The sequence below is a fragment of the Psammomys obesus genome, unplaced genomic scaffold (assembly GCF_907164565.1).
Source record: "Psammomys obesus unplaced genomic scaffold, mPsaObe1.curated_primary_1811, whole genome shotgun sequence".
NCBI classification, from domain to species: Eukaryota; Metazoa; Chordata; class Mammalia; order Rodentia; family Muridae; genus Psammomys; species Psammomys obesus.
The window spans coordinates 6,400,133-6,417,933 of NW_026596149.1; the positions used below are offsets into that span (position 1 = coordinate 6,400,133).

The window sequence follows — 17,801 nt, forward strand, 5'->3', positions numbered from 1 at the left end:
TGTGCCAGACTTGCTAACCTTAGGGATTGTGAGTCTAAAAACATAGTGGCTGTGGAAGGTGCCATGTAAAAGGAGGAGAAAAAAGGAAATGGCGGGGAAATCTTTGAAAAAATAGCGTTATAATAAAATGAAACATGTTGAGAGAAAACTCATATAAAGAGGTCTTGGGAATTCCCTGGAGTTTCCAGTCAGTGTGCAGCATTGGTATATGACATCCTTATTGGCCAACGGCAAAGGCTCTTCATTTGGCCAGCAGCCTCATTGTCTCTTAGGTGAGACGCTGACATCCGACTGGCAGAGAAGACAAGAACATTAGGAGAGTGTTTATATGACAATAGGAAAAACTCACACTAAACCACCAAAACAAGCCTGCAGTTTTCCACTGGTCTTGTTCATCGGCAGATTTTGCACCTAATGGATTAGAAGTTTAAATACTGACTGAATTAAAAATTGAACGACTTCTTTTTATTTTTTTTAAAGCACAAACGATGTTTCTGGATATTATAAGTCAGTATCTAATAACAGCTTTAATATGCTTGATTATGAGTTATGTTTCTGGCAAAACGAGATACACAGTAGAAGCATGTACAACCGAGCATGTACAGCATGTCCAATGCTGGACATCCTTGAGTATTTAAACAAAGTCCCTCGGTGGCATATACTATTCCATCAAAAAGGATAAGTATTGTAATGGCATTTCCACTGACCACTCATGGAATTTAGTTGATGTGAGATGCATGGATTCAGTTGGTAGTTGGTAAGCTGTCTTAGACCAGGATGACTAACAAAATGAGGGGACTGATGCTAATGATGCCAATGGCAGGACAAACACAGGCATGTTAATGTGAACTCACCGACTTCTGCTTCTGCTTAGCTACAGCAGCATGGAAAAGAAACAAAGAACAACAGAGCATGCATGTTATTGGCTTGTCAAAGGACGCAGACAATCAACAGGACTGGAAGTGTGACACAGTGCAGTTGAGCAAGTGGACAACAGGAGCTGGGAAGTCTGGGTTACCTTCTTAAAGAAGGGCATTCTTTTCTCTTTGGAGTGGGGTGACGTTACACTGTTTGCACTGGGCTTAGGGGAGCGGTGGTTTGCTGGAATATCATTCTCTTCTGCATCTAAGCCAGTAGCATCTATATCTACAGCTATATACAGACAAACAATTCAAAAGTCATCAGGTGGATGGGAGAGGAAAAACAGGTTATAAAGAAAATAAAACAAAATAAAAGCAAATAGAATAAGCACGGTAGAAGATCTATCATGAATGTGCAGCATATTACACAGAGTAAAATATATAAGACATGTTAAGGATGCGATGCAATCAAATCTTTCAAGACTGAAAGATACCCTTGTGACAGCTGTTTGCTTGCACTAGTCAGTTTTGTGCTCGATCTCCAGAGTGCTTTTAGAGAAACATTTTTTTTACTTGCCTCAAATGTTGGTATTCTCCATATTAGCTAATAAATGTAAGGTACAAAGTATTTGGCCTTCGTTATTTCAATGTCATAGCCCAGCTCTTAGGTAAAAAACAAGTTCTTTGGAAACATTTAAGAGGATAGAACTAAGTCTTCTCATTTTGTTTGATTTTATGTTACCGGAAAGGGGACACACAAAAGTTTCATTAAGATTATAGTTGGCATTTAAGGAAAAGAGAATAGAAAGCCCTTAATCCAGGCCACACCCAGGAAGTCAAAGGCAAATGATTCTTAGGGTGTTCTGGGATAGACAGGAGTGAAGTGATTTCAAGGCAGTGTGTGCCTCTGAGAGCTTGATTGAAGACCGGTGGGAAACACCAGATTAAGGAAATCATTATATCAAAGTCAGTGACTTTGGTGGTTTCTGGGTGGTTTCCAAGCCTCTGAGGCAGACCCAAGGCCCCAAAGAACAGGCTTCTTGTTTCCTCATGAGAAAAGGATCCAGGTTGTTTGCTTGGTGAGTTTTTACCTTTAACATCCATTTACCTGAAAATACAGCTCTAAACCCAGTAAGTGAAAAAAAAATAGGATGCATAATTTCACCTTTTTGCATGAAATTGCTAAACAATTTATCAACTATGGAATCACATACTAAGTTTCAAAGATCAATTCAACTCCTCCTGCTTTTTAAGACTCAGAAGCTGAACCCACAGAGTGAAGGGGGTTTGTTCTTGTCAGAAGTCCATCAGGTGAGGACAGGGACCCAAGGCTCCTGCCTTAGAGTTGCACTCATCCCTGCATTATGCTGCCTTGCAGGTGAGGTACCTTTCCCCTCTTGGATGCATTCTTTCTGTTCCTTTTACTTTCCCAGTGCTCATGTGCTTGAGGTCAGTGTCCAGAACAATATCAGAGTTGAACTTGCTAGGTAACTATTTTATGGTTGAGATAAGGTCAAGCAGAAGCAAAAAAAAAAAAAAAAAAAAAAAAATTCACCCCATAAGGCCTCATACAAAACATGTTAACTCTCAAACAAATAGCAAAATGCATTGATTTAAGGAACAAATAACCAATTTGAGAAGATGTTTGGTGCTTAGGTTCAGCTACCCTGATGCACACATAAGCTGAGTTGAGACTTAGAGCAGCCTCTTCTGGCATTTTCAAAGGACCCCAGCTCACCCGATATACAGCACATTATTACTGTTTTGCAGTGACTGTGGTCTGAGAGGCTTATGCCTTGAGAGCAGGGGTCTCCTGTTCAGTTGGTTTTTGTTTGATAACTCAGAAGTCTGTGAAGGATGAATGATGGGCTAGTCTGCATCCCAGCTCTGCTGTTTTATAGGTAGGGACTTTCCTTTTGTCTACTTCATGCATGCTAATTAGTAAAGGGTTCAGACCTCTGTCTGCAGAGAAATGTCACAGTCATGCATTTTTCAGGTGTTTGGTGCCAGGACTTTTAAACCAGGCTACAACTTTGCTCATGTCAGAAGGTGTTTATTGTTCTCCTTGACTGAAGAGAAAGTGAAAGCAGGTCTTGAATCCCAACAAGGCAAGGATGTAGGCTACTATTTCGTTATTCCAATAATAGCTCATAACCAGTATCAAGTCTGTTTCCTTCCAGTGGCATATTCCCACATACTTTATTCTCCCTACTTTTCACTGGGCTTATGAAAGCTGCATTCGAGGATTAGTGCCCTGCAAGAACTTTATTGGAATGGAGCTAGAAACCCCGACAAATGCCAGAGTTCACAGGCCTCCAGGATGGTGACATTTCTGAAATGGATTTTAGGATTTATGTACTGAATCTCATAGGCTATGGTCATTGGATGGATTTATTTTAAAAGGAAATTTTTAATTAAAGGAATTTAAATTGGGAATTCATAAAGAATGGGATTGTTCAGGTCTAGCCTGAACAAGGTTGAGATGTTCAGCCAGCCACACTGAGACTGAGTTCTGTATGGACATTCAGCCACATCTCAACACCAAGGGCTCAGAATCCCTTTCCAACTTAGTACTTAGTGGCTTTTTGCTTTAACTTACTTAGGCCTAGAAGTGTCTGCATTCATTGAGAAAGAGAATTCTAAAATGCCACATTCAGAGCACATTTAAGAAACAAGGTTTTCAATGCTTTGAGTTTTCTGCATACTTCAGTGAACTCAGATGATTCTTGTGAGAGACAGGTCCCATGTTTAATCACATACTGTGCTCCCTTATCTAAACAAACATTAGCATTTATATGAGAAAAGAACTTCCACCCATTTTAAGATATTTTGTTATTCACAATCCCTGTCTTTCCTATGTCATTCCTTTCTTATGTAGAGAACCGTAGGAACATAATTTAGCTTACTCTTACAGCTTGGGTCAAGTCAAGCCAATTTCAGGGGCGAGATCTATGCACAGATGTAGCGTGAGGTGTGTGGTGCGCAACTGGAAACCACCCCATTATGTATGTGGGAACTGAAAATTACTCCTTGGTCTAGCAGTGAGTTGGGTATCATAGTGAGGACCTCTGGATAGCAAAACAGATTAAAGTCATACTTGCAGGCCAGTCTATCTACATTTGCTATGGAGCAGTTGGTTGTCTTTGGTTGACTTGGAAAAATTTCTCTAGGATTTTCTAAAGATTCCCTTTAGAGCCATTGAGCGATTGCTAGGAAACTCATCACACAGCTCAGATAATCTGATAGTAAATATCATGGTTGTTTTTTTTCTCCAGGCCAATCAGTCTCAAAGTTTTCTATTCTTAGAATTCAGGGAAGTTATCCCCAAGTTCTATTAATCTGTTTAAAGCTCCACTGAAGTTTTAAGCTCCTTTTCATTTCATTATTTAACATGACTTATGGACCCTGATTTTCAGTAATGATAACACGTGACTCCAAGATTAAATCTTTTACATGCACACTAACTTGCTCCTCAGTACACAGGCACTGTTCAGCATTTTCCTAGCAGAAGTTAAGGTTGCATTATCATTAGAGGACACAGAAGAATTGTACTTATCTCCAGCAGGGGCTTTATTACAATTGGTTGTAACCTCCTTCCATGTTAGGCTACTATAAGAGTCTTCAGGAGTTCCTGAGATGGCCTTTGAAATAGTTAGGGTATCTGTAAGGGTTAGAGAGGAATCCCTGCTACTTCAAATATTTGAGCAAGGGCACGAGTGAACTCCTTGCCTTTTGTGTACAGGGATTAGCAATTCCTCCTCTATTATGGCACACTTTTGCCCCTCATTAGCACTGCCAGGCCTTTAGTGTCTGCTCTGAGCACACTAGCCTGCTTCACTTTCAGTGGCTTTTAATTGCTGCGAGGTATAAGTGTATACTTCTTCTAGCCAATGTGGATCCTAAAGTGACATTTCTTTTTGGGCTCAGATTTTGCTCAGTTAAAAACATATATACTTTTGCTTAGTGTTTACTCGATAAAAGGTGCCAACTTTCAGGAAGTACATATAGAACTTCAGCTGTGCACACGATCTAGAGCTGACAGATTTATCAGACAAAATGCAACAAAATAAACTGAAATTTAAGTTCACATGAAACCTTGCTGCCCTTGGCATCATGTCGCAGCAGGGCCTAGGGTGAGCAATAAAATTACCCCTGCCACCTCCGCAACAATGTAGACCACACATGGGCTGCTTCCTGGCCTGATGTTCAATACCAGGAAAGACACTGGCCACACTGTCCCTGATTTCACGGCACGGGGTCCTTTTAAAATTTCAGATGCATTTTGACATTTGTAGGTTTGTAAATTCACGCAACTAAAGAAGTCTGGGGAAGCATGAGAGGCAATGCAGTCAGTGGTCAGTGCTGACCAGCTACTTACCAGACGACGGTGGTGTCGACTTTCTGGAACTAGGAACTATGTCACCCAAACTGGATGATGAATTTCCTCCTGATTTACTGAAGTAAAGCAAAAATTCAGATTAAACCCAACAGTTGTTTCAGATGCTAAAATATTGTGCTGCTTGATAAATGTTATAATTTATTGTGTTTTCATTGAACTTTAAAAAAAAGTGTATTCCTTAAAAGCAAGTAAACTGTCATTACCCAATGGAGAATCCTGTCGTATTTGAGACAGTTTTATGATAGTCTATGTTTTGAAATTCAAAGTTTAGTTTTTTAAAGTCCCTGAGACAATGGAAAAGAGCTGGGATAATTTCTGTGGCCCTCAGTTTCCATGCCCAGATCACAGATGGCTACACAGGATAGACTTTCTTTGCCTTTAAGTTTAGAGGACTGGGAGGCAAGGTGTGAAACCTCAAGGCTAACATCTAGAATTTATGTCTCCTTCTTGCCGAGATTCCAGTTCCTTTGGCTTAGTTTGATTAGTTTTTAGTATCTTGAGATTAAAAGTATAGCTTTCATGTCAACCTGTGAAAGAAAAACATAGCAATGCCCCAATTCACCAATATTTAAGACACAAAAAAATAAACACAGATTGCAATATGCATTAACCAGAAGACAATAGTGAACATTTTCAAAACAAGACTAAAAAGGAGGATTCAACTTGGTTGAGTTGTGAAGGTTATTCAACACTTCTGAACAGGGCAAAGGAGAATCTACTAAAACATGCTTTGTAAGAAAATGTCATCTCGTATCTTGTATGCTAATTTTAAAAGTAAAAAAAAATTAGAAAAAATTGACAGTTACCAGACTCCAGTGTGAAGGAGAATATGCATACGTGTCTTAGAAACTTTGGAGCTTATAGTAGAATGCAATAGCTCACCAGTACATGGGAATGTGTGTCACCCCTTAACACACAAAGATCCCAGAAACATGGTAAAAGAATAAGGATGCCAGGGATTCAGACAAGATGACTGAAGTGGCCAGTACTTCTCATCATGGATGAGCCAGGTTCTAGTAGAAAGAATTATGTACCATGTCTGTGTGACCTAATGCTGATAAGTAGGGAAAAGATCTGCCCTTGCTGGTTGGTTGTTTGTTTTTTTTTTTTTTCTACTCTTCTAGCATTTTAATACACAAAGCAAATGTTAAGTACTTCCCTAAACAACCAGCAGGTGGGCTTTCTGTCTCTGTGAGAGCTTAAGTACTTCTGCATAACCAGTAAGGACCTGAGGGAGTGTGTACAGCTCATAAAATGTAGAACTTACAGAACCACCTTTGGCAATTACACAAAGACGCTTATTGGCAAGAGCACACACTTCTTTCCTGTGGCTTTTACCTTTTGTTTGTATTGTCCATAAAAATCCCAAGTCTAGCTTTAGTTCAAGCACAGGTTTGCTCTTTTTATTTATAAAATTGAATAGGCAATATACTGTGCTGTGTAAAATTGTGACAGATGCTGCTAAAACCTGAAACATGAAGAGGCAAATGTTCCAACCACTTGCCAAGTTCTTGAACTGTGCTCCGATATTACTGCTTTGGATGTTTGCTAGTCTTTTAAAACATTTTTTATTATTATGTGTGAGTGTTTTTCCTACGTCTATGCAAATGTAGCACCTGTGTGCAATGTCCATGGAGGCCAGAAGAGGGCATCTGATCCCCTGGAACTGGTGTTACAGACAGTTGTTAGACGCCATATGAATGGTGGGAACTAAAGCTGGGTTCTCTGGAAGAGAAGCCATTATATTATTCTAAACTGTAGTCATCCCTCTAGCCCCTGATTTTTGTCAGTCTTTGAAACCTTCATATATGTGTGTGTGTGTGTGTGTGTGTGTGTGTGTGTGTGTGTGTGTGTGTGAATGTGTATATATGATACTAATAAAAATATGTGTGCATATTTAAACAAAATTCAGCCTTCTGAAATATGTGTTGTATGTGTATATGTGTGTGTGTTGTATTATATATACAAAAAAAAAAACCCTGACTCTGATTATGTCCTCACAAAATATACAAAATCTTGAAAGGCAAATACAGACGATCGTGGAAGTGAGTTGATGTACTTAAACATACCTAGACAAAAGCTTGGTAGAGAGATGCAATTTTAAAAAGTTAGAGAAAGAATATACAGTTCTAAGAGAACGTAACCCAGCTCTGTAGAATAAATTGCAAGAAATAGGAGTGTGACAGTGATCAAGTGCTGGTTTCAGTGAGGCTGAGTGTATTCTATTTTATTCAGTAGGTGAAAAACACTGCTAATGTTAACATTTTAGCACTAACAACAGAGTTTACAGCATACAAACAAGCAAGACATAACACAGGAAACAGAACCGCAGCTATCCACAGGAAGACGAAGTCTCCCTGAGCTCCCCAAGCCTAGCCATGTGAGAAGAACCATGCCATGTTCTTGGCCTTGGCTATATAGGTTTAGATTGAAATTCACCACGTGGGTGAGAAGCCCTCCTAATGAATGTCTTGGTGAAGGAAAGACAAGTGTAAGCCTTCTACAAAGGTCTAGCAGAGTAACAGGGCCAGCCTACTATAGAACTTCAGCTAACTCTTATTCATAAAGGTGATTTAACGTTATACATGGTGTCTTTTTATGTGCTTAATACTTAGTTGGTAGAACTGAAAATTGGATCGCTCAGGTGAAAATGAAACTAAGCAACCACAGGAGCTGCTATTTGCCAGTGAGACCTGGAACTGATATCTCTAAAGTGTCTCCCAGCCTCGTTGGGCAGCTACAGGCAGACACTGGGATTAGTCACCAGGGCTGGTACGTGCCTGAGTGTGTCCAGCACATGATTAGGGATTCAGAGTGTCCTCCATGCTCAAGGCAACATTTAATGCTTTGTGGCCTTAGCGATTTTTATTAATGATCATAATTAATTTGATTCTCTCTCAGATGGGGTAGAAATCAGAAGCTGGGATGGAGTGTTTTTAAAGGAAACTATGATGCTATCAATGAACTGCATCAGCTTCTGCTTAATACACACTAGGGATCACAACATTTGGCAAAGTAAGGACAGAAACAACAGCATTGTCTGCAGTTTTATATAAACAGCTGGTATTTTTTTCATACCTGGAGTAGAATTTCCCTTGCTTGGCTCTCTGCTCATGCTGTAGCCTCATGTTTTCTAGTTTGACTGGGCTTGGAATAAATCCGATTTCACAGCCTTCTTTAACCAAGCGTCCTATCCACCAGTCATTATTAAATTTCTACACACAAAATAAAAAAATATTAGAATTAGTGCACATAAGTCTGGAGATCTGAATTGAATTCTTCTATGTCAACTGTTTTCACTGGAGAGAACCATGTCAGCTAGAAGTATCTAATACCAAAATTCATGAACCCTTGGGTTTATGGTTTCAGCTCATAAAAGTGACAGGAGCTTGCTGTGATCGGCCAGCATCCACTAAAGGCTCTGCATTTCCCTGTGTTTCCTTTCCCAGTGCTGCCTTCATGAGGAAGCTGAATTCTGTGATAAACTGTCCAGATTCAAAGATTAGCAAGAGACAATTAGGAGCTAGGAATTCTCACAGAGCTCTTTTCCTTATATAGTTGGATTAATCACACATAGTCAGTCAGGTTAATCTTTAAGAAATAAAATGTAGGGCACATACAAAAATGGATCACTTAGCAAAATAGTTCCTAATTTCTGGGGCACAGAGCCCAAAGGGGCCCTGGCATTCCTGCCATGAGCTTCTGATTCCCTTCTACATTAAAAAAAAAAAAAAATTATATCAGAAAAGGTCACGAGCCACTGCTTTAGCTGATACAACTGCAGCTAGACCTAAGGCTATTTCGCAGTAATAAGAAGCAAGTGAGAGCTGAAGGTGAAATATCACACTGAAGGAAATGAATCTTCCTTACTTCCTTAACATGCAGAAAGTCTTTTGCCTCGAATGAGATGGCCATGCCTGGCACTGGAACGTCATCCTCCTGGGCTGCACTGTACCTGACATTGGTCCGAACTGCAAATGCCACAGGTTTTGTCTAAAAGAGATGGGAGGAAAAACCATAAGAAAAGAAGTAACAGTGGCCTTTCCCCTCAAGGACAAAGATACCGTCAAAAGATGTTAGAATCACGGCTTCTCCCCATTGGTTCTTCATAACAAAGTACCTTGTTAGTATTTTTAATGAGTGTGATAGCTGTCAACTACATCCGCCCATTTCCAAACTAGAAAAAAAAAAAAAAAAGCTATTCTCTTCAAAGGCACTGAAGGAATAAAAGTAAAGATAAATGGATTTACAACATTACAGCACGCAACAAACAGAAAGCAGGACACATACACAATGCCTAATTCTTTGGTTTCAGTTGGGGGAGAAAATATAGAAACATCCTCCCTACCCTGAACATCCACTTCAATTAATCAATAATGATGTATTTCCCAACAGTACAATATTTGGGGTGGAAAAATAACTAGCGAATATACACGTTAGCCTTAGCAACTATTATTCATGGCTGTGGGGAATTGCAAAAGCACTGACCTTTTTATCCTACCATTTCTTTGTCCTTGAGTTCACTCAGCCACATTAATTTAGTCATCCTTCACATTTTGGTGCTTCTAAATATTCACAGATAAGTATCTGTTTTTTTATTGGCAACGCATGCATATTCAGAGCATGGATACATTAAGGAGGCTGATTTTTGTGGCATGCATATTCAGAACCAGTGGCTATATTCCCTTTCTTGTTTCCTCTCTCCTGGGTGCAAGATCAAACAGAAGCTATGACACCCTGGCCTTATAGCAAGCTCATGGAAGGCAGAGCTGTGAAGAGTGTGGTAAAAGACTAATGCAAAAATCTGGGACACAGTAGGACCCAAGAGAGACCTTGAGGGCAGTAAAGGTAGGTCAGCCTTCTAGACTGAAAATCAAGATGAACTCTGAGACTGAGTTCCAGCTGCCTTTTCCTCAGACCCATGGCCCTCCCAGCCTTATCAGAAAAGCTACATCAGAGCCGAAGATAAGGTGACAGAGAAAACAGACTGCACAGACATGGGGCAAGCCCACAGGCCTGCTTGTTAAGGCTTCTGTAGGGAGGGCTGGCTGGTGTAGAATTATATTTACATCCATGTTTAGAGTCAGAGTCATTACTAGAAAACCAGGCTGAATGGGAGTCAATATGGTCATCCCAGTGTCACTCAACTGTTACTGCTCTGAGGACCGTATTCTCAGGCCTCGCTCATGACTCCAGGTGGTGCTCCTGCATCCCTTTCCAACTTGATTTCCCTCTGGGGGGCACCAGGCACCTGAGGTAGCATTCCACCATTCAGCCCAGTTTTGCTTCTTATGACCCTCTGCCATGTGGGCACATGCTACGTCATTTAGGGTCTACTAGTAACTTGCCTGTGCTCTGTTGCCCCCTTTAGGGCACATAGAATTACAAGCTCACTACAGACTACCTCGTGGTGCAAACCTAAGCAGATTATTGAATCAATAAGCACCATGTCACAAGACAGTAGCGTCCCACTCTCCAGGCAACGAAGTAAAAGTAAGTTAAGAACATAAAAGCTGTTTCTTCGTTACCACAGTGTCTTCAGTCTACTTGCAACACTTAAGGGGACGAGAGAGAAAACCAGTTACAGATGTTGAAAACTGCCGTTCTTTTCTTCTAGCTGGTTCTTTACCTGCATGTGGCATGACTTAGAGTAAAATCATAAAAGCAAGAATTTGGGAAAGTCTGCACCTGACAAGCAGTGTGTGATGGGTACTGTGCACAGCTTGTTGCTTGTCACTAAGTCGTTGGCAGTTGTCCATCCCAGATGAGGAAATAGGCTTCCAAAGCTTTCCCAGAAGCCTAGCCTGGTGGCTCACATGGTTAATCCCAACACTTGGAAAGCTTAGGCAGAATGAGAGCATGCTCAAAGTCAACCTGGGCTAAAGAGCAAGGCCCACTTCATAGAAACAAAACACACCACAACAAAAGTCTCAGGTTGTAAGCAGTGGAGTGGGTGTTCAAACCCTTCCCTACAAAGCTCACGTGTTTAAAAGCAAAGCAAAGCCAAGTACATTTAAAGTGATACATTCATGGTAGTTTCAGGCTAGTTAGTTGGAGATCTAAAAATTATATTTTACACAGAGTTAAAAAAAATTGTACACCCCAAAAGAAAAAAAAAAAGCCACAAGTCTATCCTTTCTTTTCATAGTAGCTGAGCAGGTTGACATGGGAAAGATTCATCAGAAAAGTCACTTGCGGATTTAGCAAAATGGCAGCCCCGGGAGGACTCTCATTCTGACCAGCAGCACAGCAGGATTGGCACAGTGACCAGCAATCAGAACTCATGGCCCTAAAACACAAGTGTTTGTGTTTCCCAGGTGAGAGGATACCCTACGGTGGGGGATTCAATCAGCTTTAACTCACCCGGCTAAACCTCGGAAGAGATCCCGGTTCCGCCAGGCACTTGGTCACCAGTCCAGAGCCGCATACCAGTGTGCTCTGATCACTGTCCCAGACTGAACTGTGGGCACCACAACATCAGAGACTGAGATTTCCAGTTCAGAGATAACCCCACTGTGCAGGAAACGATTGGGACCGACTTTAGGTCACCCAGACATCCCCTGGAAAAGACTCGTGTTCCATGGGCGCCCAGGAGCCATCCCAGAGCCAGGGCCAGAGCCGGGGACCCAGGCGCCAGCACAGAGCCCTGCCTGTGCACCTGATTCACCGCCTCAGATAGAACTGTGGGCCCCAGGGCACCAGAGTTTCTCTGTTGGGTACAAACCCACAGGGAGGGGAATGGCTGGTCTGATCTCAGAGCACCTAGCCGATACCTCCACCCCTAAAAGGTCTCAGGAAAAATTACCCAGTTTCAGCAGACGCCCAGGCTCCCAATCTCCAGAAAGGCAGAAAGGCAGAGCCACATAAGCCTGTGCCTATGGGTTCTACTCGCCATTACAGACAGAACGTCTGTCCCCAAAGCAAAGACTGGGTGTCTCTGGCAGGAGGAAACCCCCAGCGGGGGGGGGATCATCAGGTCTAACGCTCAGGACACCCAGCTCCAAAAGACTTTCTGGATTCACGCAGACTCTAGGCTCTAGCTTTCTAATGCAGGCAGGAGTGTTGTGCTCACCCACCATTACTGAGTACTGCTAGGGCACTGGGGCACACAGCTGCATCCTCATACCTACAAAAGCCAGAGAGCCATTACAGTAGCCCTCAGATACTGCTCCAAGGATCATCCAGTTATCCCTAGCTAAACTGACAAAACTGTGGGAATCCCTGGTTCTTCAAAGGGCTGCACCCAACAATTACACCTTAAGAGCAACAGCTGCTGCTCACTAAATTCAGAGCAAGAAACCCAGCAGCAGGGCAGCCATCACCAGGACCATTCCTGATGAGAGGAGAGCCTTCCTGAACACCACAGTTACCACACAGGTTCATATACCTGAAGTGAACTGTGACAATTCCTGAGAAGCACCACCATTCATTTGACCATATCCAAAAAGCAGAGGAGAACTTCAGAACCCTGCCAAGTGGATTCTCCTCATCCCAGGACCCAGCAGGCACCAGAAATTAACAGACAACACCTGAGACAGAGAGATGGGTAGAAGCCAGCGAAAAAGCACAACCAACAAAAGAAAAAGCAATATGGCATCCCCAGAACCCAGTTATTCAGGAGCAAGTAGCCCTGGACACCCTAACATAAGTGAAATTCAAGAAGATGACCTTACATCTATGCTTATAAAGAGATTAATGAAGGAAGCAAATAAAATGTGTAAAGAATTAGGGGAAGATATAATAAAACAGATTATGGTCATCTGTAAAGAAATAAAGGAAGATGCAGCCAAACAGTTTGTGGCATTCAGAGAGGAAATAATTAAACACTGAAAGAAATAAAAGAAACAGAGGAATGTTCAAACAAACAGCTGAAGGAATTGAAGGAAAATACAGTCAGACAGATGAAGGAAATCAACAAAAGGGTTCAAGGTCTGAAGATAGAATTGGAAAAATTAAAGAAAACACAAATGGAGGAAATCATGGAGAGGGAGAACCTAGGAAAGAAAACAGGAACTACAGAGGTAAGCATAACCAACAGACTACAAGAAATGGAAGAAAGAATCTCAGGTGTGAAAGATACAATGGAAGAAATCGATGTATTCGTCAAAGAAAATAATAAATCTAAAAAATTCCTGACACAAACCATCCAAGAAATCCAAGACAAAATAAAAAGACAAAACCTAAGAATAATAGGAATAGAGGAAAAAGAAGATTCCCTTCTCCAAGGCCCAGAAAATATTTTCAACAAAATCATTGAAGAAAATTTCCCCAACTTAAAGGGGAGGCCTATAAGAATACAAGAGGCCTACAGAACACCTAATAAATTAGACCAGAAAAGAAAAATCCTCCCACCACATAATAATCAAAACAGTAAGTATACAGAACAAAGAAAAAATTCTAAAAGCTGCAAGGGAAAAAGGCCAAGTAACATATAATGGCAAACCCATCAGAATCACACCTGACTTCTCAACAGAAACTATGAAAGCCAGAAGAGCCTGAACGAATATCATGCAGAACCTAAGAGAACACAGATGTCAGCCTAGGCTACTGTACCCAGCAAAACTCTCAGTCCTTATAGGTGGAGAAAACAAGATATTCAATGACAAAAACAAATTTCAACAATACTTACATACAAATCCAGCATTACAGAAGATACTAGAAGGAAATATACAACCCAAGAAAACTAACTACTTTCAAGAAAACACAGGAAATAAATAACCTCACTATAGTACAACAAAAAGTACCCAAACACACAAACACACTATCATAGCCAACATCAATATCATAGGATCTAACAGCCACTGGTCATTAATCTCCCTCAACATCAATGGACTCAATTCTCCAATAAAAAGACACAGACTAAAAGAATGGATGCATAAACAAGAACCAACAATCTGTTGCATACAAGAAACACACCTAAATCACAAAGATAGACCTTACCTGAGAGTAAAGGGCTGGAAGATGTTTTTCCAAGCAAATGGACCCAAGAAGCAAGCAGGAGTAGCCATTCTAATCTCTAATAAAATAGATTTTCAACCAAAATTAATCAAAAGAGATAGAGAAGGACACTTCATACTCATCAAGGGAAAAATCCACCAGGAAGATATCACAATCCTGAACATCTATGCCCGAAATGCAAGGGCACCCACATTTGTAAAAGAAACTTTAATAAAACTTAAACCACACATAGACCTCCACACATTAATAGTGGGAGACTTCAACACCCCACTCTCAACAAAGGACCAGTCAGCAAAACAGAAATTAAACAAAGAAACAATAACTCTGACAGAGTTCATGAATCAAATGGACCTCATGGACATCTGTTGAACCTTTCACCCAAACACAAAATAATTTACCTTCTTCTCAGCACCTCATGGAACCGTCTCCAAAATAGATTATATATAGTTGGTCACAAAGCAAGACTCAACAAATACAAGAAGATTGAAATAATCCCTTGTATCCTATCCGATCACCATGAACTAAAGCTGGACCTCAATGACAAAAGCAGCAAAAGGCCTACACACACATGGAAACTGAACAACTTACTACTAAAAGACAGCTGGGTCAGAGAAGAAATAAAGAAAGAAATTAAAGTCTTCCTAGAATTCAATGAAAATGAAGACACAACATACCCAAACTTATGGGACACAATGAAAGCAGTGGTAAGAGGAAAGTTCATAACACTAAGTACCTTCAAGAAGAAATTCGAAACATCTCATGCAAGCAACTTAATGGCTCACTTAAAAGCCCTAGGGAAAAAAAAAAAAAGAAGCAGACACATCAAAGAGGATTAGACAACTGGAAATAAACTCAGGACTGAAATCAATAAATTAGAAACAAACAATTCAAAGAATCAATGAAACCAAGAGCTGGTTCTTTGAGAAAATCAACAAGATAGACAAACCCTTAGCCAAACTAACTAAAAGGCAGAGAGAAACTATCTAAATCAACAAAATCAGAAACAAAAAGGGGGACATAACCACAGACACTGAAGAAATCCAAACAATAATTAGATCTTACTTCCAAAGTCTATATGCCACAAAATTTGAAAATCTAAATGAAATGGACAATTTTCTTGACTGATTCTACATGCCAAAGCTGAATCAAGACCAGGTAAACCAATTAAATAGTCCTATATCTGCTAAGGAAATAGAAGCTGTCATCAAAAGTCTACCATGCAAAAAAAGCCCAGGACCAGATGGTTTCAGCGCAGAATTCTACCAGACCTTCAAAGAAGAGCTAACACCAATACTCTTCAAACTATTCCACAAAATAGAAACAGAAGGAACACTACCAAACTCATTCTATGAAGTCACAGTCACCTTGGTACCTAAACTTCACAAAGACCCAACAAAGAAAAAGAATTTCAGGACAATTTCCCTCATGAACATTGTTGCAGAAATACTCAACAAAAATACTTGCAAACCAAATCCATGAACACATCAAAGATATCATCCACTACGACCAAGTAGGCTTCATCCCAGGTATGCAGGGGTGGTTCAATATATACAGAAATCCATCAATGTGATCCACCATATTAACAAACTGAAAGAAAAAGACCACATGATAATCTCCTTAGATGCTGAAAAGGCATTTGACAAAATCCAAAATCCATTCATGTTTAAAGTCTTGGAGAGATAAGGGATACATGGCACATACCTGAACATAGTAAAGGCAATATACAGCAAGCCTATAGCCAACATCAACCTGAACGGAGAGAAACTTAAAGCAATCCCACTGAAATCAGGGACAAGACGAGGCTGCCCATTCTCTCCATATCTCTTCAACATAGTGCTGGAAGTCCTTGCTAGAGCAATAAAACAGTTGAAGGAGATCAAGGGGATACAGATTGGAAAGGAAGAAGTCAAATTATCACTATTTGCAGATGATATGATAGTATACCTGAGTGACACCAAAAGTTCTACCAGGGAACTCCTACAGCTGATTAACACCTTCAGCAAAGTAGCCAGATACAAAATTAACTCAAAAAAATCAGTAGCCCTCCTGTATACTAAAGACAAAAGGGCTGAGAGAGAAATTAACGAAACAACACCCTTCACAATAGCCACAAAGGACATAAAGTACCTTGGTGTGAACCTAACCAAGCAAGTCAAAGACTTGTATGAAAAAAATTTCAAGTCTCTGAAGAAAGAAATAGAAGAAGATATCAGAAGATTGAAAGATCTCCCATGCTCATGGCTTGAGAGGATTAATATAGTAAAAATGACCATCTTACCAAAAGCAATCTACAGATTTAATGAAATTCCCATCAAATTACCAACACAATTCTTTACAGATCTTGAAAGAAAAATTCTTACCTTCATATGGAACGAAAAGAAACCCAGAATTGCCAAAACAATTCTCTACAGTAAAAGATCTTCAGGAGGTATCTCCATCCCTGATCTCAAGCTGTACTATAGAGCAACAATATTAAAAACTTCATGGTATTGGCATAGAAACAGACTGGTGGATCAATGGAATCAAATAGAAGACCCTGACATAAACCCACATACTTATGGACACGTGATTTTTGACAAAGATTTCAAAACCATTCAATGGAAAAAAGATAGCATCTTCAACAAATGGTGCTGGTCTAACTGGATGTCTACATGTAGAAAAATGCAAATAGATCCATACTTATCACCATGCACAAAACTAAAGTCCAAGTGGATCAAAGACCTCAACATAAAACCACACACACTAAACCACTTAGAAGAAAAAGTGGGGAACAGCCTTGAACTCATTGGTACAGGAGACAACTTCCTGAAGAGAACACCAACAGCACAGGCTCTAAGAGCAGCAATCAATAAATGGGACCTCATGAAACTGAAAAACTTCTGTAAAGCAAAGGACACTATTGTCAGAACAAAACGACAGCCTACAGATTGGACAAGGATCTTCACCAACCCTATATCTGACAGAGGACTAATATTCAGTATATATAAAGCAAAAAGTCAAGTAATCCAATTAAAAAATGGAGTACAGAGCTAAACAGAGAGTTCGCAATAGAGGAATATCGAATGGCAGAGAAATACTTAAAGAAATGCTCAGCCTTATTAGCCATCAGGAAAATGCAAATCAAAACGACCCTAAGATTTCACCTTAAACCAATTAGAATGGCTAAGATCAAAAACTCAAGAGACAACACATGCTGGAGAGGTTGTGGAGAAAGGGGAACCCTCCTCCACTGCTGGTGGGAATGTAAACTTGTACAACCACTCTGGAAAACAATCTGGTGCTTTCTCAGACAACTAGGAATAGCGCTTCCTCAAGATCCAGCTGTACCACTCCTAGGCATATACCCAAAAGAGTCTCAAGTACACAATAAGGACATTTGCTCAACCATGTTTGTAGCAGCTTTATTTTGTAATAGCCAGAAGCTGGAAACAGCCCAGCTGCCCTTCAGTGAAGGAATGGATACACAAATTGTGTTATATCTACACAATGGAATATTACTCAGCAATAAAAAACAAGGAAATCATGAAATTTGCAGGTAAATGGTGGGATCTGGAAAAGATCATCCTGAGCTATCCCAGAAGCAG

The 17,801-nt window shown here is 40.4% G+C and overlaps 1 protein-coding gene across 7 annotated transcripts in view; it reads right to left on the reverse strand.

Annotated features, from left to right (window-relative positions):
* Positions 1-17,801, reverse strand: part of Cacnb2 (calcium voltage-gated channel auxiliary subunit beta 2) — a 376,658-nt gene that overhangs the window by 18,836 nt on the left and 340,021 nt on the right. For 4 of the 7 annotated variants that reach the window (XM_055593773.1, XM_055593774.1, XM_055593777.1 and 1 more), the window contains 4 exons: positions 9,130-9,252; positions 8,338-8,474; positions 5,239-5,315; positions 1,019-1,152 (listed from right to left, as the gene is read on the reverse strand). In XM_055593773.1, coding sequence (XP_055449748.1) covers positions 1,019-1,152; positions 5,239-5,315; positions 8,338-8,474; positions 9,130-9,252 — 471 coding nt within the window. Of the gene's footprint in view, positions 1-854; positions 875-1,018; positions 1,153-5,238; positions 5,316-8,337; positions 8,475-9,129; positions 9,253-17,801 lie in introns of all 7 variants that reach the window. The other 3 variants (XM_055593775.1, XM_055593778.1, XM_055593779.1) reach the window with 1 other exon arrangement.